The 22817-nt window shown below is 43.3% G+C and overlaps 1 protein-coding gene across 1 annotated transcript in view; it reads left to right on the top strand.

Annotated features, from left to right (window-relative positions):
* ARHGAP23 (Rho GTPase activating protein 23) overlaps positions 1–22817 on the top strand; it is a 115485-nt gene that overhangs the window by 38846 nt on the left and 53822 nt on the right. The window contains exons 2-4 of the mRNA XM_069751705.1: positions 17948–18124; positions 20095–20113; positions 20770–20868. Coding sequence (XP_069607806.1) covers positions 17948–18124; positions 20095–20113; positions 20770–20868 — 295 coding nt within the window. The remainder of the gene's footprint in view (positions 1–17947; positions 18125–20094; positions 20114–20769; positions 20869–22817) is intronic.

Below are 22817 nucleotides of genomic sequence, written 5' to 3'. Positions count from 1 at the left end.
TTCTTCCCTCCTTGGAAGGCCGTGTATTACTCAAGGAGTGTATACCGAGAATATGAAATGTGGGGGAGCGATTTGTGGAGTCTGATGGCACCTATTCATCTGCTGTCAGAATACAACAGCCTGTAGGAGATTATAATGTTCACTGTATTCTGTAATCCTGCGCAGATGATACCCTGCCCTTGAGCTCACGCTTCACTGTCTTTTATATATTTTGGAGATTATAATTTCCACACTCTGTTGTAGGTCACGGTGCACTGTATGACGGTGGAAGAGGTGTGTGCTCAATATAATCCAGGAAATTAATATATTCTATGCAATCTATGCTGATGTACAGTCATTTTATTCTATGATGCTCATATATGGGCCCTTCCTTGCCTGTGCGTTATCTGTTTTTCCCTTTCTTAAGTTGTTGATGCACATTAGATGAAATTTAGACATAATTGGCAGATAATATAGGCAGATCTTTGTAATGATCAAATGTGTATTGAGGTGTCCTGCCTTCCCTCTGATCGTAGATGTCAGGGAGAGAAAGTGGGATTGGGCATACAGTGGGGCAAAAAAGTATTTAGTCAGTCAGCAATAGTGCAAGTTCCACCACTTAAAAAGATGAGAGGCGTCTGTAATTTACATCATAGGTAGACCTCAACTATGGGAGACAAACTGAGAAAAAAAAATCCAGAAAATCACATTGTCTGTTTTTTTAACATTTTTTTTGCATTTTATGGTGGAAAATAAGTATTTGGTCAGAAACAAAATTTCATCTCAATACTTTGTAATATATCCTTTGTTGGCAATGACAGAGGTCAAACATTTTCTGTAAGTCTTCACAAGGTTGCCACACACTGTTGTTGCTATGTTGGCCCATTCCTCCATGCAGATCTCCTCTAGAGCAGTGATGTTTTTGGCTTTTCGCTTGACAACACAGACTTTCAACTCCCTCCAAAGGTTTTCTATAGGGTTGAGATCTGGAGACTGGCTAGGCCACTCCAGGACCTTGAAATGCTTCTTACGAAGCCACTCCTTCGTTGCCCTGGCGGTGTGCTTTGGATCATTGTCATGTTGAAAGACCCAGCCACGTTTCATCTTCAATGCCCTTGCTGATGGAAGGAGGTTTGCACTCAAAATCTCATGATACATGGCCCCATTCATTCTTTCATGTACCCGGATCAGTCATCCTGGCCCCTTTCCAGAGAAACAGCCCCAAAGCATGATGTTTCCACCACCATGCTTTACAGTAGGTATGGTGTTTGATGGATGCAACTCAGTATTCTTTTTCCTCCAAACACGACAAGTTGTGTTTCTACCAAACAGTTCCAGTTTGGTTTCATCAGATCATAGGACATTCTCCCAAAACTCCTCTGGATCATCCAAATGCTCTCTAGCAAACTTCAGATGGGCCCGGACATGTACTGGCTTAAGCAGTGGGACACGTCTGGCACTGCAGGATCTGAGTCCATGGTGGCGTAGTGTGTTACTTATGGTAGGCCTTGTTACATTGGTCCCAGCTCTCTGCAGTTCATTCACTAGGTCCCCCCGCGTGGTTCTGGGATTTTTGCTCACCGTTCTTGTGATCATTCTGACCCCACGGGGTGGGATTTTGCATGGAGCCCCAGATCGAGGGAGATTATCAGTGGTCTTGTATGTCTTCCATTTTCTAATTATTGCTCCCACTGTTGATTTCTTCACTCCAAGCTGGTTGGCTATTGCAGATTCAGTCTTCCCAGCCTGGTGCAGGGCTACAATTTTGTTTCTGGTGTCCTTTGACAGCTCTTTGGTCTTCAGCATAGTGGAGTTTGGAGTCAGACTGTTTGAGGGTGTGCACAGGTGTCTTTTTATACTGATAACAAGTTTAAACAGGTGCCATTACTACAGGTAATGAGTGGAGGAAAGAGGAGACTCTTAAAGAAGAAGTTACAGGTCTGTGAGAGCCAGAAATCTTGATTGTTTGTTTCTGACCAAATACTTATTTTCCACCATAATATGCAAATAAATTGTTAAAAAAACAGACAATGTGATTTTCTGTATTTTTTTTTCCTCAGTTTGTCTCCCATAGTTGAGGTCTACCTATGATGTAAATTACAGACGCCTCTCATCTTTTTAAGTGGTGGAACTTGCACTATTGCTGACTGACTAAATACTTTTTTGCCCCACTGTATGGGATTTTATCATGCCCGATCTTTTTGTTTTGGTTGAAGAGCAGCCACCAGGGAGCCTATCAGCTGATTACTCTTTCTCTTCTGAGGACACGTCCTCCCGGTCATGTCCAGGGTATATGGGTTTGCAGGATGGGGTAGGGAGGGGGGACAGAACAGAGACCTGTTGGCTTATTACCCCACCGCACCTCTGTCGGTTGTATGGCCACCTATTAGCTGACCCATTCATTCTCCTCATCTGTTAGCCACAGCACTGAGCCACTACGTTCGTCACTGCAGAGGACGTTGTACTTTTCAGCATTATATTGATAATCCATTATGTTGTGCGTTATTTCTCCAGTGCTACAGGCTGATTGAATATGTATACCGGCCTCCTGCTGATCATTTCTCGTCCTCGAGGACGGTGCATTAACTCACTTCATTGGCCTTGAAATTCCAGTTCACAGTCGAACAGCCATGTCCCATAGTAAGATGTGATTATATGCTGTTTTCTGGAGACATAATATTGCCTTTATGTGTCTGGTGCAGAGACCATTCTGTAAATGTTGGGATTAGTAAATACGATGTGTTCAGCTCTGTGTCTCCATATAGATTTCTACATATACATTACACTGAGAATCTACAAAGAGGGGCGGTCATGGGTGTAAATATGGCATCCAGGCACTAACAACCTGTTAGTTTCCTTCTACAGTCTGCTTGGTTGAAATTGTTCTTTTTTACAATCAATTTTATGTCTCCCAGCGTTGCTTGGCTTTAGGGTAAAGATGAAGAATGTTCTGAGACTCCCGGTAGACTTCACAGTTTCATGGACGGAGATCCTTGTTGGGGTCACAGGGGTGTATGCCTGGGTTCATACCTACACTATCTTTTTGTTTTGCATTCTGACATAGGGCAGAATTCTCGCTAGTGCCACCTGTTGGCGATAACTACCCTGTTAGGCATAGTCTGACCAGTTGACGAGAATTGGATAAAACAGAAAAAATGTACCGTATGCGGTGTCATCCAGGAGCATACATTTTTCCTATTTATCCCATTCCGTGATCAGCTCCCTCTAGATGCTTGCGGTCAGAGCAGTAGTAATCCAGTGGAGATTCCTGCATTACTTCCAGTGTTTCTTCTCTGGTTGGTGGTATCGATCCACACCTGAAGCACTTTCCTTTTTCAGTTTCTATACTTGTAACATAACTAGGAATATTAGCCAAGCCGAGATAAGACATTGACTTATTGGGCAGCTACTGCCAACAGGAGGTGGCGCTAGTGAGAGAGGTTTTTTTTCCTTCCCAAAATATCAATACACAACTAGTCTCACTAATGAAAGCCAGCTCCCCCTTTCCCCAAAAGCTGCACTGCTTCATAGGATGAGAAAATGGAAATGAAGGAGTGCCATATCTGTCACTTGTTGGCCACCACTGGCATCTTACACTCCCCATTGATTTATTGTTAGGTCTAATCTGCAATCTAGAATTTTCAGAACTCCCATAGAGGTGAATGGAGAGTCGCAGATGAATAGCTGCCCTCCACTCCTGTGTGGGCCCCTTATTCTTTGGCTAAATAAAAGTTCCACCTCTGCGATCCATATCTATCAGAAATTTATAGCATGTCCACGATGAACACCTTTTTAAGCAGGGGATGTAGTTAGGAGACAACCCCTTAAATAATGAGGCAGGGACTGACCTCTATACATTCATGTCATCTTTCATCTCTCCGCACTCAAGGCTTGTGCCTACTAGTCTGCCCCCAAAAGTGTCAGTCAGGGCCTCTTCCTTCACATTCACCAAGAACTGGTAAAAGCGGTCACAAGTCACGCTCCTCTGCTGCCCTAATTCCTTGAAATTCCCAGAACCCTCCATTTGTTAGTTTCCTACATACATCTGTACTGCTGGGATCACAATATCCAACCCAACCGCCAGGTCTCCTAATCCGAGTTACCTAACCATACTTACCTAGCCATGCAGTGCTCAGCATAAATGAGTACACCCCAACAGATTTTGTCAGAAAACTTTATTTTCTTTTCAGAATCCACATTCTCTATTGGCTACCATACTACAAAACAGGGTGGATTTGATTTAAATCTAACTGATTTAAATCACGATTTAAATCACGATTTAAATCACTAGTCAGTAAGGCTTGATTTAAATCAGTGATTTAAATCAAGGTTTCTACCTAACTGAATTTGACTCCGCAGAGGTCCCAGCCTCTTCTTCACGGCAAAAATGTTACAACATGAACAGAGTTGAGAAAAAGACCTTAATCCTATTGTTCTACAAACCTATGAATACAGAATCAACCCCTTCAGTGCCAAGTCCAAGAAGTTAGACAATATGTTTCTGATTGTTTGGAGTGGAATAGATCTGCACAACACAAGAAGAATGTGAATCTAAGTGTGAGGAGGAGGAAGGGCAAGCAGACAAGAAAATGAAAGTGAAACTTTGAGCACAATACTGCAGCATAACCACAGACAGACAAGTCTGGATCTGTTTGTGTGTACGATCTGAGGTTTATTACATTCTTTCCTTATAATGGCAGCAGGCCGTAAAAGAGACCCAGTTTGGGAATATTTTAATGAAGCTCCTTCGCCTATCGGTAAGGCAGGCATGCGTGCAAAATGCAAACGATGCAACAAAGATGCAAGGCCTGGTGGCGCGAATAAGGCAACATCATGAGAAGTGCGGTGATGAAGATGACTCATCTTCATCACCGCACTTCTCATGATGTTGCCTCATTTGCGCCACCAGGCCTTGCATCTCTTTGTTGCATCGTTTGCATTTTGCACGCATGCCTGCCTTACCGATAGGCGAAGGAGCTTCATTAAAATATTCCCAAACTGGGTCTCTTTTACGGCCTGCTGCCATTATAAGGAAAGAATATAATAAACCTCAGATCGTACACACAAACAGATCCAGACTTGTCTGTCTGTGGCTATGCTGCAGTATTGTGCTCAAAGTTTCACTTTCATTTTCTTGTCTGCTTGCCCTTCCTCCTCCTCACACTTAGATTCACATTCTTTTTGTGTTGTGCAGATCTATTCCACTCCAAACAATCAGAAACATATTGTCTAACTTCTTGGACTTGGCACTGAAGGGGTTGATTCTGTATTCATAGGTTTGTAGAACAATAGGATTAAGGTCTTTTTCTCAACTCTGTTCATGTTGTAACATTTTTGCCGTGAAGGAGAGGCTGGGACCTCTGCGGAGTCAAATTCAGTTTTGAGAACTGCGTAAGTAAAGCGAGCGTCTGTGATAATATAGGAGAGAAACTGCCCACTAATCCTACAGAAACCTCTGGAAGAGCATGGCATTGTGAATGTTACACATATACAGCCTTTATTCTACTGAGTTAAACAACTCAGCTTTATCTCATGATGGAAGAACCTTTGGATGGTAAAATATTTTCCTCACAAAGCAGTTTATTGAAAAAAATCCGATTTAAATTAAAAAAAATCCGATTTAAATAAAAAAAAAATCCGATTTAAATAAAAAAAATCCGATTTAAATAAAAAAAAATCCGATTTAAATAAAAAAAATCCGATTTAAATAAAAAAAAATCCGATTTAAATAAAAAAAATCCGATTTAAATAAAAAAAAATCCGATTTAAATAAAAAAAATCCGATTTTTTTTTTTTTTTAAACATTGATTTTTATCCACCCTGCTACAAAATAACCCCTTGAAGAATGAAAAAAGATAGATGAATATGTCGCCAACGTATTCATTCCATGCCTAGAAGACTTGGTGCTGTCGTTAAAATCATGGAGGTGATACACAATACTACATGTAGTAGTTTTTCATGTGGGGTGAATTCATTTTAGCATCAAATGATTTGAGTAAAACTTGAGATTTTGTAATGAAAGTTATTAACCTGACTTTCATGTTATGGGTTTAAAAATGTTCTCTGAAACTCCGTCTTGTCAAAATTGTGGAAGTTGTTTTTGTGTTTTGATAGATATTGATTAAATCTTGTCAAAAGGGGTGTACTCATTTATGCTGAGCACTGTGAGCCTATGGTGGTGGCTTATTTCACTTAAAAACAAAGCTGTGGCCCTGATATTCAACATGGCCAGTCTGTCTGTTCTCATCTACAAATTAGGGAGGAGACTGGCCGACCATCTATCGGCAGGTTCAGACATCATTATCCTAATGAATATGCTCGGCTAAGGAATTCTTGATGGTGCTATTTTTTGACAGCACATTGACAGTCCAAGGGACCATTAAATTTCTGACAGGGGCCCCAGTGCAGTTTTTTGGGTGCTCAGTGCTGCTCGATTTTGAAGGTCTTCTCGGTTTGGTTGTGGTGTCTTTGTGTTACGTTGTAGTGTTGGCTGTTTAGGTTTTTGTGTGGGGATTATGTATGTGTCCGTCCGCCGGTAATACCTTGGTGTGTACATCGGGTAGGTTACATTGAGTGGGCTTCGTGGCAGGCCTCTGGACGCTTCTTCTATAATTTCCCAGTCTCCTGTGGTGCAGATAATGTGTAACTGTTGTGTATGTATATCTGGCTTGGGCCGTGGTGTGTGCGTGGCCTGTGTAACCTCCAGTAATCTCCTGCTGCATGCTGCTTTCTTTCCCGATATATCCCTTCAGCGGCTGACACAGTGCTGTGCAGATCCTAATCATCTAATCTTTCTATGAATTTCTGAGCCACAGAGTCCGTCCCTGGCACAGAGTGAGACACCGCAGACAGAACAGAGCCGTGTGACATACCGTCTGCCCTGGTCACAAACACGGCATTGCTCTGCAATATGGACTCTGTGCCCTATTCTGATCCCACAGACTGAAATAAGAAGTATTCCCTGATCTAGTTATTTGCACGGAGAAGAAGCCTTGGCCTGGGCAACATATGGAAAGATGGTAAAAGACTATTAGTACCAATGTATCCAAAATGAAAAAATAGGCAACTTTGCAAATAGTCCTAATTAACAATTTCCTACCATGGTGTATAAAGCAGCAAAACTCGCCCGTGTATGTACATTGTAATAGACAGGAACATACATTTGGTATGTTGACAGGAAAGGGGATAGCTAGAAAGGAGTATCACTGCTGGACAAGACTACACAGGCCTTGTTTGTTGTCTGTTACCATGGAGATGCTTAGGTCTGCATAAGCACTGCAAACATTAATTTTGATGGAAACTGGTTAGCAAAGTTCCTTTTGTTTTTAATTTTAGATGATTTTGAGCAATAAAAATAAACATTGGATTACAAAGCTTAGCTGAGAAAGAGGACTTTAGCATGTTAAACTGGCCACATCATGGCATAATGGCTGCAGAGCTGTATAAAGCACAGTTTTTATTTTGGAATTTCTCCCATCCGCTGTGGAAATATCAGCTAGTAAAATGGTGTATGATAATTTTCCCTTCAATCTTGAGTGAGTTAACATAGGTTTGTCTCTGGGTGTGGTTAATTTTTCTCCTGTATGAGTTTGACCAATTGTAAGCAAGCGGTGTCATTGATGTTCTTCCTTCGTTTTCGAAGATGACCATGACTTCAGAGTTAGAAGAGAATTAATAGTTATGGGTCCGGAGGTGGCTGATGAGTCCAATCCGGGCCCTGAAGGTTCGCCCACATACTTGACATACGAAAGCAGATGTGGTCAGTACACCAGATTCTGCTTGTGCCTTGCATACAGCACGCTTTCTTTTTGCGTCACAGATTTTCCTGTCTTCAGCTGCACGTGCTCCTGAGGTGATCCTGCCCCGCCAACCTGGATGATCCAGGGCAAGCTCTTCCCATTCATTGGTGTTGACTTCCAAATTTTTGAGAGACACCTTAAGGCAGTCTTTATAGCGCTTCTTCTGCCCCCCAACTGCTCGCTTTCCTTGGCACAGTTCTCCGTACAGCAGTTGTTTCGGTAGTCGGCTGTCCGGCATTCGGACCACATGTCCAGCCCACCTGGCTTGGACTTTCAGCAGGAGAGTGTAAACGCTGCAGAGCCCAGTTTGTTCCAGAATTGCCGTGTCTGGGACATTGTCTTGCCACCTGATGTGGAGGAGTCTGCGGAGGCAACTCATGTGGAAATGATTAAGCTGTTTAGCATGCCGGCTGTACACTGTCCAGGTCTCGCTAGCATAGAGAAGTGTGGTGAGGACCACCGCACAGTAGACCTTTAGCTTGGTGGTAAGGCTGAGTCCCCTTTGTTCCCAGACGTTCTTACGCAGTCTCCCGAAGGCGGCACTGGCTTTGGCGATTCTGTTGTTAACCTCAGCGTCTATGGTTACTTCACGGGAAAGTGTGCTGCCTAAGTAGGTGAAGTTATCGACTGCTTTGAGGTTTTGCTCCTTCACCGTGATATGTGGCTCCTTGTACTTTATTTCGTCGCCAGGTCGGCGTGTATCGTCATGTTTGACATCAAAAGCAACAACGCCAGCAACAAGCATAGGGCCCCTAGATGTGTGTCGGATCGGTACACTCCGGCTGTTTGACATGGAGCTAACAACCAGCGAGAACGAGAAGTGAGTCGCCGTTACGTCACTGGATCGCTCCTGCATCGTTCTGGAGTTGCTGTGTTTGACGTCTCTACAGCGACCTAACAGCGACGCTCCAGCGATCAAGTTTAGGTCGGCTCGTTGTCTATATCGCTGCAGCGTCGCTGAGTGTGACGGTACCTTAAGTGCCAGAGATTACTGTGGAGAGGATGGGCTGTGTGTTGGTACAAACAGGGCTGTGGAGTCTTGAGTCATGGAGTCTGAGTCTGTGTTCACTTTGGTGGAGTCGATATAAAATGGACTAACTCCTAAAATATATAGTAAATTTGGTACAATAGTAAAATGCATGATGTGCTGTAAATGTTTTCATAAGAATATTGGAAAGTTATAACATGTTCTATTCATGATGTAAGGATCTGGGCTTTTAGTTGAGATGAACCTGTACTGCACTTTATGCATATGCCCAGTAGTGACCAGTGCTGAGGAGTCTGATGTTGGGCTTACCGACTCCACAGCCCTGGGTACAAACACCTCTTGCGGCTCCCGTCTCACATTACTGTCAGCTTTGCTCTTCCCCAACACTGATTGACAGGAGAAGAGAGCTGCAAACCTTGTTTGTAATGATGCACAGCACTGCTCTCCTTCCTCGCTGATCTTACTGCAGGCGCATGCACCTACTGTTATTACAAATGAGGGAGGGGAGTAGAGCAGAGCTGTGTGACATAACAAACACCTCTCCATTTCTTCTTTCATGGCACAGTGAGGGTATGTGCGCACATTGCAGATTTGCCTGTAGAATTTTCTGTGCAGATTCTTCCTCTCTTGGCAGAAAACGCAGGAAAAAATCAGTGCGGATTTGATGCGTTTTTGATGCAGATTTGTATGCGTTTTTGTAAGCTAAATAAAGATCTACTATTTAACAACAACAAAAAAGAATTGTGATGTAATTTCTTTGTCCAACCTCTTCTTTCACATACTCCATTGAATACCATATAATCAATACATACCATGTTCAAATATAATGTTTACATACACAAAAAAAATAAAAGTGAATATCGATAGATAGATAGATAGATAGATACAAGAAATAGAAAAATAGAGCAGCACATTCAGCATCTGGGTGCAAAAGAGCTTCCACGGGCATATACCAAACCTTGCATGTAGTAGTCCAAAAAAGGAAGCAGCACACCACTGTCTGTGAATAAGGAGCTACACTGAACCGAAACGTCACCATCATGGGCTACAATAAAATAGCTCCTTATTCACAGACAGTGGTGTGCTGCTTCCTTTTTTGGACTACTAGATATATCGATAGATAGGTATATAATACCAAGCACGTTGTTTAGTAATGAACATAATAAAATGGTACATAAAGAGTTAAATAAAGACAGACACACACACACACACAGAAAATCTGCGTTAGGCCGGGGTCACACTTGCGAGAAACTCGCACGAGGCTCACACCTCAGTACCCGACACTGCTGCTGGCACTCGGACCGGAGCGTTCAGCTGCATAGAAATACTTGCATCCGGTTCCGAGTGCCGGCGGCAGTGCCGAGTACTGAGGTGTGAGATTCGTGCAAGTTTCTCGCAAGTGTGACCCCGGCCTTAAACGCAATATCTGTTTAATTTAAAAAAAAAAAAAAAAAAAAAAAAAAAAGAAAAGTGGAAAAAAATCGCGTTGGCTCCCGTGCAATTTTCAAAACCAGAGAGGGAAAGCCAGCAACTGGGGGCATATTTTTATAGCCTGGGAAGGAGGTAATACCCATGGAGCTTCACATGCTATTAACATCAGCTCACAGATGTATTTTTAGCCTTTACTGGCTATTAAAATAGGGGAGCCCCCCCCCAAAATAAATGAAGTGGGGTCCCCCTATAATTAATAACCAAAAAAGGCTATGCAGACACCTGCGGGCTGATATTAATAGTCTAGGAAGGGGCTATGGATGGTGGCCCCCCTGGCTAAAGACACCAGCTCTCAGCCGCCCCAGAAATGGCGCATCTCCCAAGATGCGCCAATTCCGGCACTTAGCCTCTCTCTTCCCACTTGCCCTTTGGTGGTGGCAAGTGGGGTATTAGTTGTGGGGTTGATGTCACCTTTTTATTGTAAGGTGACATCAAGCCCGCTTAGTAATGGAGAGGTGTCAATAAGATACCTATCCATTACTAATCCTATAGTTGTTATAGGTTAAATAAAGATGCAGCCAGAATAAAGTTTTTTAATGAAATAAAACTAGACACAGTTTCCCATTTTTATTATACGCCTAATTCCGGCGACGCCCTTTTTCTCCTGTGAAAAAATAAAATAATAAACCAACACAAATACTCCCTGTTCCGATGTAATACGTTTAATAACAAGTGTCCCAAGATGATCTTCCAAGTAGAGCTGTCACATCGGGAGATGTGACAGCTCTGCTGGGGCCTCCGAAGATACACAGACCGGAGATAATACTCCCGCAGTGTAGGCCACCAAAGTTCATGCTCTCACTTTACGGCACTACAGCTGCAAGTGACAATATGAACTCTGGTGACCTCTAGGCGGCGGAGTGATCCAGTGCGGGAGGATCACCTCCGGTCACTGTTTCACCGGAGCCCTGTAGAGTGGTCACATCTCCCGATGTGACAGCTCTACACGAGAGATCGTTGTGGGACAATTGTTATTAAATGGATTACATCGGAACGGAGTATAATGTTCATTTATTTTTATTTTTTTTGCAGGCATTCAGGGCGTCGGGGATTAGCTGTTTGGTGAGTATGTACTGTATGTGTATATGTGTGGGTTTTTACTATTCAACGCAGTAGCCGGATGATGGGACTACTGTCCCATCATCGGCTAATGCTGTCACTGTAGCAGACATAGCCGGATGGGACTAGTAGTCCCATCTGACGATGCCTACCTGCACACAGACACACACGCACACACCCACAGACCCCCGCACACACACAGATACACACACAGGCACCCGCACACAGACACGCACATCTTCTCCGCACACACACAGTCTCCGCCCACACACACAGTCTCTGCCCACACACTCTTCCTCCTCCCTATCTGCAGCGTTTTTTTGCACACAGCTCCACAGCAAAACTGCAAATCTTTTTACACCTGCGGTTTTGCTGCAAATTTGACTGACTCAGTGGAAGTCAATGGGTGCAGAAACGCTGCAGATCCGCAAAAAGAATTGGCATGCTATGGAAAATAAAACGCTGCGAATCCGCATGGATTTTTCCGCAGCATGTTCACAGCAATTCTGGATTTCCCATTGGCTAACATTTGTTGTGCATTACACTGCGGATTTGATCCACAACGTGTGCACATAGCCTTAAAGTATTATTGTGAGAGGAGTAGAGATGTATGTCATCATAACCCCCTCTGCAGCTCTGTTCTCACCTTGTCTTTTTTTAACTTACGGTAAATCATTTTAAAGGGACTCTTGTCAACCCAAAAATCGTATCTGAGCTAAACCCAGAATGCTGTAGATAAGCCCCTGATGTCGGTGGGCTTAGCTCAGATACGATTTTTGGGGTGACAGGTTCCCTTTAAGGTTTGAAGGTCAGTAACAACATTAACAGCAATTGGAACATCAAACATACAAAGATGTTCCAAAACAAGAGGGTAACAAATATCCTCATTCAGGGAGTTAGTAAACTAATTCTCCTTTTTTCAACTTCTCACTCAGTTAACATGTGAAGTGGGAGTAGTAGAACAGAGCTAGCTGTGAGAGGAGAGCTGTAAGAGGTGTTTGTAATGACACACAGCGCTGCTTTCCCCTGCACAGTAATTGCATGCCATTAGATCAGGGAAGAGAGCAGGATTGTGTGTCATCACATGTTTTTCCATATCACACAAAGAAAGGCGGGTCTGACATTTTCAAGGAGTGTGTTTTTGTTTTGTTTTGTTTTTTTCTACTGCATGTCGCTGCCTGCTTATGATTGGTCAACATCACGCAGGGTGAAAAAAGTAAATTCCTCTAGAGATGATTCTCGGATAACGCTCTCCTTTGTCTTAGCTTGTACCGTTTATATGATAAATTTTCACTAATATCTCTGCAACCATTGTATTAAAAACAAAAATAAAAACAGTTCTGCAGCCACTATTCCATGATGTGAACATTTAGCAAAATCTGCTGAAAGATCCTCAGGTCATCTTTAAACCTTGCTCGTTACATTTCTCTGTTCGCATATACTTGTTTTCTCCTTTAATTCAGCAGTGACTGGGCAGTGTCAAACTGTGTATGGACACTCCCTCAGTCCAGTTGTCAGTTTATGTATCTCAAGGGGGAATAATAGAGGAACTGGAACATATAAAGATTTAAGAAATTGTCACTGATCTGACTGCTCTCAAGAACAGCCAGCTACACACCTGGTAGGAGTTCACCAGCTGATGAGCCCCTGTGATCTCACTCATGGCACCGCCGCTGTGTGAGAATGTTCTCATACAACCGTAGTGCCGAATGTGAGATCACCGGCGCTCATCAGCTGATGAACTCGTGTGACCTCTCTCACGGCAGCTCAGCAGTGTACACTGTGGGAGCGATGACGCTCCTGTCAGTGTGTCGCTGACTGCCGAGTAGAGCGGTCACATCTCCAGATGTGACTGTTCTTCAAGTGAGATCGCTGTGGGACACTCTGGATTACATGGACTACGGCTGACAGGAGACTATATGGTTTTTTGTGTTTTTTTGAGTTTTTATAGGAGACAAGAGAATCAGGGATTTGGTAATAGGTGAGTAGAATGTTTGTTTTTTTCTTTTTATTTGAATGTGTATTTAAATATTTTACAGGTTTTATTTTTTAACTTTTCTTTTTTTAAGTTTGAGCACAAGCAGCGGCTGACAAGAGATTACTTCTCCCATCAGTGACAGCAGACGTAGCCTGATGGGGAGTAGTCTCTCATCAGCCTATGCCTGGTAACTTGTGGTAAGCTTTTTGCCACGAGTCACAGTCACAGCTTTGGGGTCACTCTGACAGTGACCCCACATTACTCTGACGGCGGTAACGGTTTCCAATGGTAACTTTACCGCCGATCAGAACCGAAACGTCGGTGTTTCTCACACTGTCACAACAGTGACAGTGTGGGAAACCCTATAGTAAGTCCGTAAAAGCTTTGTAGATCTGCAGCAAATCCGCAAACATTTTTATATGTGCATTTTTGCTGTGAATTTGACTGACTCCGTTGAAGTCAATGGGTGAAAAACGCTGAAAATCTGCAAAGAATTGATTTGCTGCTGAAAAAAATGCACTGCAAATACTCTAAGGAAAATTACTGATCATGTGCACAGGACTTCAGGATTCTCATTGAATTAGCTGGCATTAGGATTACTTCACGTCTTTGGCCCATTTCTGCACGGAAAAACCGCAGCAAAAGCGCACCTTGCGCACACAGCCTTATTACAGAAACAATGCCTTACACAAATGTGAGGGACGAAGGAGCGAAGCCAGCGACCATGAAATCACCAGGACAATAGACAGAGCCAGGGCCGGAGTGATGAAGGAGCTTTCCTGTAGATGGGTGGGTGCTGAAGGCAACGATTGTTTGAGAACTCAGGAGCTGAGCGTGTGCATGCCATTTTATTATCGGGGGCCCAGCAATCTTGTGTAATCGCGGCCCTCTATAGCATGAAGCTGTGTATACTAAGCAGCATGTATCTGATCACAGGAAGCTCTGTATACACCACACCCCATGTAATGTGATAAATAGGACAAGAATAGGACCGGCTGAACTTTCCTTTCATAAATGTGCTGGACGTCAGGGTGTGATCACTGCTCGTATTGTGTCTGAGGCCTCCACAGCTGAGCCTAGGTATCATTTAATGTTTGATGATTAAAATGCAGGAAAAACAGAGCATCCATGTGTAGTGACATAATTTACTAGGGGTGTGGCGAAAGCCTGGAGTCGAGCTCTACCCCCACCATCCTCTCCCCTCAATGTCTGTGCCAGTCGGGCATTGTTTGCAGCTGTGTCCTTTGGGCCCTCTCTCTTTCATTACCCCTCCCATATAGATCAGCTGTATGTGGAATTGACTCATTTCCAGGATGTCTCTGTCTGTCACGACCCCAGCCCCCCAATCATGTCATCATCCCAGCAATATGTCCGCAGGGTGAAGGTAAATCGGTTTAGAAGGAGCAATACAATTTATGGAAAAAAAATAAGCTGTGAACATCAGCTGATGCTCTGCCAAAGACGGCAGTGATGCGTACAAGTCTAGATTTTATGTTCTCTGTGTATATACAGATGAGATCTGGTGTCATGGGTGTACAGTTGTGTGAATAAGTGTTTGCCCCCTTCCTGATTTCCTATTCTTTTGCATGTTTGTCACATTTAAATGTTTCAGATTACCAAACAAATTTAAATATTAGACAAAGATAACACACGGAAACACAAAATGCAGTTTATAAATGAAGGTTTTTATTATTAATGGAAAAAGAAATCCAAACCTACAGGGCACTGTGTGAAAAATTGATTGCCCCCTAACCCTTCATTCGTTTGTGATAACTTGCAGTGAGTCTTTTACAATGCTCTGGAGGAATTTTGGCGCACTCATCTTTGCAGAATTATTGTAATTCATCCACATTGGAGGGTTTCTGAGCATGAACCTCTTTCTTAGTCATGCCACAGCATCTCAATCGGATTATGGTCAGTGCTTTGACTAGGCCACTCCAAAGTATTAATTTAGTTTTTCTTAAGCCATTCAGAGGTGGACTTGCAGGTGTGTTTTGGTTCATTGTCCTGCTGCACATTCAAGTGTGCTTCAGCTTGAAGTCACGAACAGATGGCCGGACATTCTCCTTCAGGATTTTTTGGTAGACAGCAGAATTCATGGATCCATTTACCACAGTAAGGCTTCCAGGTCCTGAACCAGCAAAGCAGCCCCAGACCATCACACTACTACCACTACCATCACATTTTACTGTTGGTATGATGTTCCTTTTCTGAAATGCTGTTTTACTTCAACGCCAGATATAATACATACACCTTCCAAAAAGCTCAACTTTTGACTCGTCACTCAGTCCACAGAGTATTTTACCAAGTCTTGGGGATTATCAAGATGTTTTCTGGCAAAACTGAGACAAACCATTGGGTTCTTATTGCACAGCAGTGGATCCACACTCCAAGAGATTATGAGCTGCCAGAATACCTGGAATTATTTGTACGAGCGATCCCACTAGCAACACACCAGAATAAACCGGTGACTCAAACACGTCATTAAAAAATGAAGAAAAAATTCCACAGGGTCATTCACTTGCACAAAGTGCTGAAAGATCAGTCTGATTCAGCCGATCATGCCATACACTTATAAGACAATATGGTAACCCCAAATACATTAAGACTTGTTGCTGTGATCAAAGCAATGTTTCTATAGAAAATTGCTATGACAGTGAGATTAACAATTAAAGGGGTTGTTAAAGCCTGAGGAAGAAATGTAATATCACAAGGACACGCCATTACTTGATGATCAGTGGAAAATCAGTTTATAAGAATTGTTTTCCTGGATCCGCCATATTCACACTTTGCATTTTTCCTCCATTTATTTTTTTAGTGCAAATTAAAAGCTGCACTTTGCAGTACCAGCAAAAGCTATGAGATTTCAGAAATCTCATGCACACACATTGTTTTTTTTTTCCTTACTGAATTGGAAACCTGCAGCATATCACTTCTTTCAGCGTTTTTGCAGCGTTTTTTCACCCATTGAAAGCACTGAGTAAGTGCAAAAATGCTGGTATCAGGTTTTGCTGCGTTTTTGGTGTAAAAACCTAAGGAAGTTACATCATGGGTTTTTTTTGGCCACTAAACTTTATCAAGATACATAAGAGACAACAAAAACGCAGTAAAACCTGTTGTTTGTAAGCAACTTCTTTACTGCCAAGAGAGCAGGTTTTGCCTGCAGAAAAAAGCGCTGCAAAAGCGCAACGTGTGAACATAGCCTAACCCAGAGGTCCCCAACGTTTCTGACCTTGAGAGCCACATCCAGCCTTGAGAGAGGGTCGCGAGCCACATTCAACTCCCGCCCCCTCACAATAGTGGCAACCAAAGCCCCCTTACAGGCATAATGGTAACCAAAGCTTTTCCACAAAAATCAATCACCCCAAAAACAGTATACTAAGATCCAGGGGTTCCTACAATACCCCCATTCAGTATTCTCCTATAAAGCACTCCCAAGACACTGTCACATCCAGCTTCAAACATCTCCTCTGACAGGTGGTGTCATCTTGTCTCCAGCGTACCATACTTACATTATCTCAAAACCCCAAAGACCAGTATACGTGCATCCAGGATCTGCTCTTCTGTGCAGGGCTGCTCACAAAATTCACCATTTTCAGACGTGCTCTTCATACCTTAGGTTGAAGTGCTCTTCATATCTGTTTGCAAGAACTGGAGCTAATGCACCAAGCTGATAGACCGCCGCGAGCCACAAGTCATGGGACCGCGAGCCACATGTGGCTCCCGAGCTACAGGTTGGGGACCCCTGACCCCTAACCATTACCACAGTTAAGTGCCACCTTCTTGATTGAGGCTGAGATGCAATTCATTACATGGCTTCTGGGTGGAAGTGAGAAAATGGATGGTGCGTTCTTGGCAGTCAGTTAGTGACGACCCATAAGGGATGGGGGTAATGTTCTGGATCACTGCGTTGAGAAACACGTGATTGTGTCTCTGCGGCTTTTCTACATGCATTTGCATATTTCCCATGAGGGATGGGGGCAGTGTTCTGGAATCACTGCGTTGAGAAACACGTGATGGTGTCTCCGCGGTGTTGGATGTTTTGATCTCCCCGAGGTCATTCATCCTTATGTTTATATTCTATTCTGGCAATGAGCTGTCGCTTGTCCAGACCTCTTCAAGGGAATCTGTCACCAATTTTTGCACCTAATCTGAGAGCAGCATAAGGTAGAGAAAGAGATCCTGATTCCAGTGATATATCACTTACTGGGCTGCTTGCTGTAGTTTTGATAATCTTTCTGATAAAGCAGGAATGTTATCACTAGAGGACTAATAAACATGATGCAATATAGTCCAGCCTATATCATTCTGCTCTGCCCCTATATCATGCTGCTCTCAGATTGGATAGATAGCAAAAACCTTGTGACAGATTCACATTAACGACCAATAATTGAATGGGTTGTCTGTGGAAGAATAGCAGTCATGTGTAATGTAACGAGGAGTGAAATTGTAAGTAGTGATGATTAGCCGCTTGTACAATGCCCACCTCTTCTTGGTTTCAGCTCGAGTGTGTCTTGTCAGATATGTAAATTACAGATATAAGGGTAGGAAACTGTGTAATGGAAATTAAAAGGCCAATACCTGAAGCTGGGAACATACTGTTGTATCTGAATGTGCCGTCTCCTCATCTTTTCCTTCTTGTGGTGTTTGCAGGCCCCCTTAGCCCCACGAGATGGGGGTCGACTCAGCAGTTCCCCACCTCCTGAAGAGCCCTTTACATGGGTTGGACCCAGGACATTGATCATCAGGAAGACCCGGCAAGGATTTGGCTTCACTCTGCGCCATTTTATTGTATATCCCCCCGAATCTGCAGTACATGCCTCACAACAGGTACAACCCAAGCTACATTCACATTACATATTAGGTCCTGACAATAAGAGGTCCTAATTAAACACGTGTTTTTTCCTGCACAACCAATGGTACTGGTGATTATTATTATTATTCATTTTTATAGCGCCATTTATTCCATGGCGCTTTACATGTGAATGGGGCAAATATAATAATAATAATAATAATAATTTTATTTATATAGTGCCAACACATTCCGCAGCGCTTTACAAATTATAGAGGGGACTTGTACAGACAATAGACATTACAGCATAACAGAAATACAGTTCAAAACAGATACCAGGAGGAGTGAGGGCCCTGCTCACAAGCTTACAAACTATGAGGAAAAGGGGAGACACGAGAGGTGGATGGTAACAATTGCATTAGTTATTCGGACCGGCCATAGTGTAAGGCTCAGGTGTTCATGTAAAGCTGCATGAACTAGTTAACTGCCTAAGTATGTAGCAGTACAGACACAGAGGGCTAATAACTGCATAAAGTGAATGAGAACATGATGCGAGGAACCTGATTATGGTTTATTTTATTTATTTATTTATTTTTTTGAATGGGCCACACAGGGATAGTTAGGTTAATGCATTAAGGCGGTAGACATATAGACAAGAAAAGACATAGACAAAGACATAGACAATAAACATGAGTAAAACAAGGCACACACAAGTACAGGAGGAGAGAGGACCCTGCCCGCGAGGGCTCACAGTCTACAGGGGATGGGTGAGGATACAGTAGGTGAGGGTAGAGCTGGTCATGTGGCAGTTCAGTAGACTGGGGATCACTGCAGGTTGTAGGCTTGTCGGAAGAGGTGGGTCTTCAGGTTCCCTTTAAAGGTTTCCATGGTAGGTGAGAGCCTGATGTGTTGGGGTAGAGAGTTCCAGAGTATGGGGGAAGCACGGGAGAAGTCTTGGATGCGGTTGTGGGAGGAAGAGATGAGAGAGGAGTAGAGTAGGAGATCATGAGATGATCGAAGGTTGCGTGTAGGTAGGTAGCGGGAGACCATGTCACAGATGTATGGAGGAGTCAGATTGTGAATGGCTTTGTATGTAATTGTTAGTGTGATGATGAGAGTGGTACTGCAGCCCAGCTCTATCTCCAGTTTCCTTCACATTTGAGCGATTGGCAAGTGGCACTGTGTAGGGGAAACCGGTGAACGGGCTGCAGCCTCTTGGTTCCCAAGACCCGTGGAGGAACAGAATGATCATAAAATGATGGCATATCCTCGCAACATGCCAAGATGGGTATACCCCTTTATTAATAGGAAAAATGAAATTGCATTCATTACTGAACTGTCCTTTCCCCATCAGAACAAAGTTATTATTTTAAGCATATTTGTACTCATGAAGACATGTCGGAAGTATTGCTATGAGTCTTGGTGCCAGAAATCCTACTATTCTCTAGAATCGGGGCTTTTTCTTTTCTGTAGGTTACATTTTGAAACTGTATGAGTATATCTAAGTGACTCTGCAGAGTGACACATGACTAGATTGTTAAAGGGAACTTTCCTAAGGCATTTATTTGGTCATGCAGGTCACAAGAAGCTGAATAAAATGATAGCTTGATATCTGCAATTTGTTTTATTCCAGAGAAATCCACATTTATCTTAGTATGTAAATGAGCTTTTATAATCTACAAGCAGGACAATCTCCTTCCAGAGTTTATTTTAAATAAATGGTAATGCCCCCTTTCATTTAAAATAAGCTCTTGGGGGCAGAATCTCAGTGAGATCTATGTCCCGCCCATAGATCTTAACATCTCATTTACACATTAAGAAAACCTGGATTTCTCTGGAATAAGACATCAGAAAAACCGATATCATGGTAACATTTTCTTCCGCTTTCTATGACCTGCATGCCCATATAAATAGCATAGGAGGGTTGATCCTACTGACAGATGCTGTTTAACTATACTTGCTTTGCATTCATTGTACTTGGTGCTTACATTCTCTCCATTTCTTGCAGGAAGAAAATGGCAGTGCAGGTATGTGTCCCAGATGGTGTATATACATTATATAGTCTCTAATCTGGTAAATATTTGGTTGGCAAAGTTCCTAAGGGCTCTAAACCCATTGGACAAAAGTAGTCTGAACCTGCTGATTTTGGTGGGACCAGCAATCCTTCTGATGTGTATGGGGGGCCTCCCAATTTCCGCCCAACAGATGAGGTTGTGGAAAAAAAGAATCGAGTAATTGGATTTTCAAACCTGATCTTTTAGTTTTCAGGTGGGATACACCTCTGCCAGAGCTGTCTGGCAGTGGCTTTCTCCTCTACAATAGTTGATAGCACATGAAATCTCAGCTGAGCCAATTGTCCATGTACATGTGGGAGTTGGGAGGGTTTGCTTTCTGCCAAATAATGTAGTAACAATAGTCGTCCCAAGTGTATGGCCAGCTTTACACTTCAGATGTGTCCAAACTGACTATGAAGTAAAAGGCCGAGGAGCGTTCAACTTCAGTTTGATTGGCTGGATAGACTGTCTATGACGCCTTTATGTTACTTTGTATTGGCTGCACTCCTGCTTCTGTGCACTATGTTGGATTAGTTATAATATTTTTCTATTTTCAAATTGTTATCTTTCTCCTTAAGCAGTTTAACCCTTCTCCATCTACAAATCTCTGTTCTTGTTCTGCATTTTAGAGTATCCCTCTGCATCTGGCCGTCTGGAACCAATGGACACCATCTTTGTCAAGCAGGTGAAGGAAGGTGGACCTGCCCAGCAGGCTGGATTGTGCACTGGTGGGTGATGGGAGTGGAGTGGAGAGTGATTCTAGTCTTAGGCTACTTTTACACTTGCGTCGGTACGGGTCCGTCGCTAAGCTTCGGCGCGATGTACCGACGCACGTTGTGAAAATTTGGCACAACGTGGGCAGCGGATGCAGTTTTTCAGCAAATCTGCTGCCCATTGTAAACTCCCGGGGAGGAGGGGGTGGAGTTCCGGCTACGCATGCGCGGTAGGAAATGGTGGACCCGACATACGAAAAACGTTCCCTTGAATGTTTTTTTCGTGCCGATGGTCCGCCAAAACACGACACATCCAGTGCACGACGGACGCGACGTATGGCTATACGTCGCGATCCGTAGGCAATACAAGTCTATGGGCAAAAAATGCGTCCTGCGGGCACATTTGCAGGATCCGTTTTTTCCCCAAAACGACGCATTGCGACGGATGCCAAACGACGCAAGTGTGAAAGAGGCCTTAGAGAGTTGTATTTAAATGTTGTATGCAGCAAGGGATAGATGTTCTCCATGTTATATAGACACAATGTTGTACACTCATGTAGACACTGCCTCAGGGTTGACTAGTGTTTTGTCGCTTTTCAATTTTTCCACACTTATTTTTTTGTTTTTTTTTATCAGATCTTTTTTCATTGAGATTCAGTAAACTTCCATTTGTCCTAAAGTTATCTATTCCATTACACAATCATATATGAAAAACAATAATCAACACACTTTTACCCCTATAACTCCCCAATTTGTCATCTTTTTATCTACCTATTTTCTTACATTTTCTTTTTTTTTTTAAACCTCTAGAGCAAGGGTGGGCAATATATTTTCCAGAGGAGCCTCATGAGAGACCTTGACTGTTGTGGAGGGCCGAACCAGTAATCTGAAATTTATTCTGCTCAATATTAATATATTAATTAGAATTATTTTATATTATTTAATAATGAGCACAATTAATGTGGGCTGATACCTCACTATATACAGCATGAGCCCCCACACAGCCCCAATATATACAGCACGAGCCCCCACATAGCCTCCCTTGTATAGCATGAGCCTCCACACAGCTTCCCTATATATACAGTACATGACATCATGATCCCCTACATAACATCCCTATATACAGCATGAGCCCTCACATAACCACCCTATATACGGCATGGGCCCCACACAGACTCCTTATATATGGTATGAGCCTCCACACAGTTTCCCTATATACATGACATCATGATCCCCCACATAACCTCCCTATATACAGCATGAGCCCTCACGTAACCACCCTATATACGGCATGGGCCCCACACAGCCTCCTTATATATGGCATGAGCCCCCACATAGCCTCTCAATATACGACATGAGCCCCCACATAGCCTCTCTATATATAGCATGAGCCCCTACATTGCCTCCTATATACATGTAAACATCCCATACACATATGAAAGGCAGAAAAAACACCACATACTTGCCTCGTTCCCGTTCCTCCGGCGCTCTGCTCCTGTCTCCTGTGCACTGACTCTCAGTAGCGTGATGTAGTGACATCATCTTGTCCGCTGTATCGCACGCTGATTGGTGGAAGAAAGAGCCAGTGATGCAGTCCTCCACCAATGTATTCACCGCTGTCTGTGTCCCAAGGATGCGGTGACAGAGGGTGTGGTGCGGCCCGTGAGCCACTGTTTTCAGCCCTTCGCTGTGCCTGTCCACATCTGGCCCTGTGGCTGTTCCACCTGCCGTCCGGCCATACTTTGCCGAGCTCTGCTCTAGAACATTTTTACCCTTGTCCTCACACCTGTAGTACCTCAGTCGTGTATTGCTCCACCTATCGTAATTGCCCATTTCCAGCCTTCTTAAGGTACCGTCACACTAGACGATATCGCTAGCGATCCGTGACGTTGCAGCGTCCTCGCTAGCGATATCGTCCAGTGTGACAGGCAGCAGCGATCAGGCCCCTGCTGTGCTGTCGCTGG

Source organism: Ranitomeya imitator, chromosome 2, assembly GCF_032444005.1.
Source record: "Ranitomeya imitator isolate aRanImi1 chromosome 2, aRanImi1.pri, whole genome shotgun sequence".
Taxonomy (NCBI): Eukaryota; Metazoa; Chordata; class Amphibia; order Anura; family Dendrobatidae; genus Ranitomeya; species Ranitomeya imitator.
The sequence above is the reverse complement of the archived record's forward strand: the minus strand, read 5'-3'. Positions and strand labels throughout refer to the sequence as shown.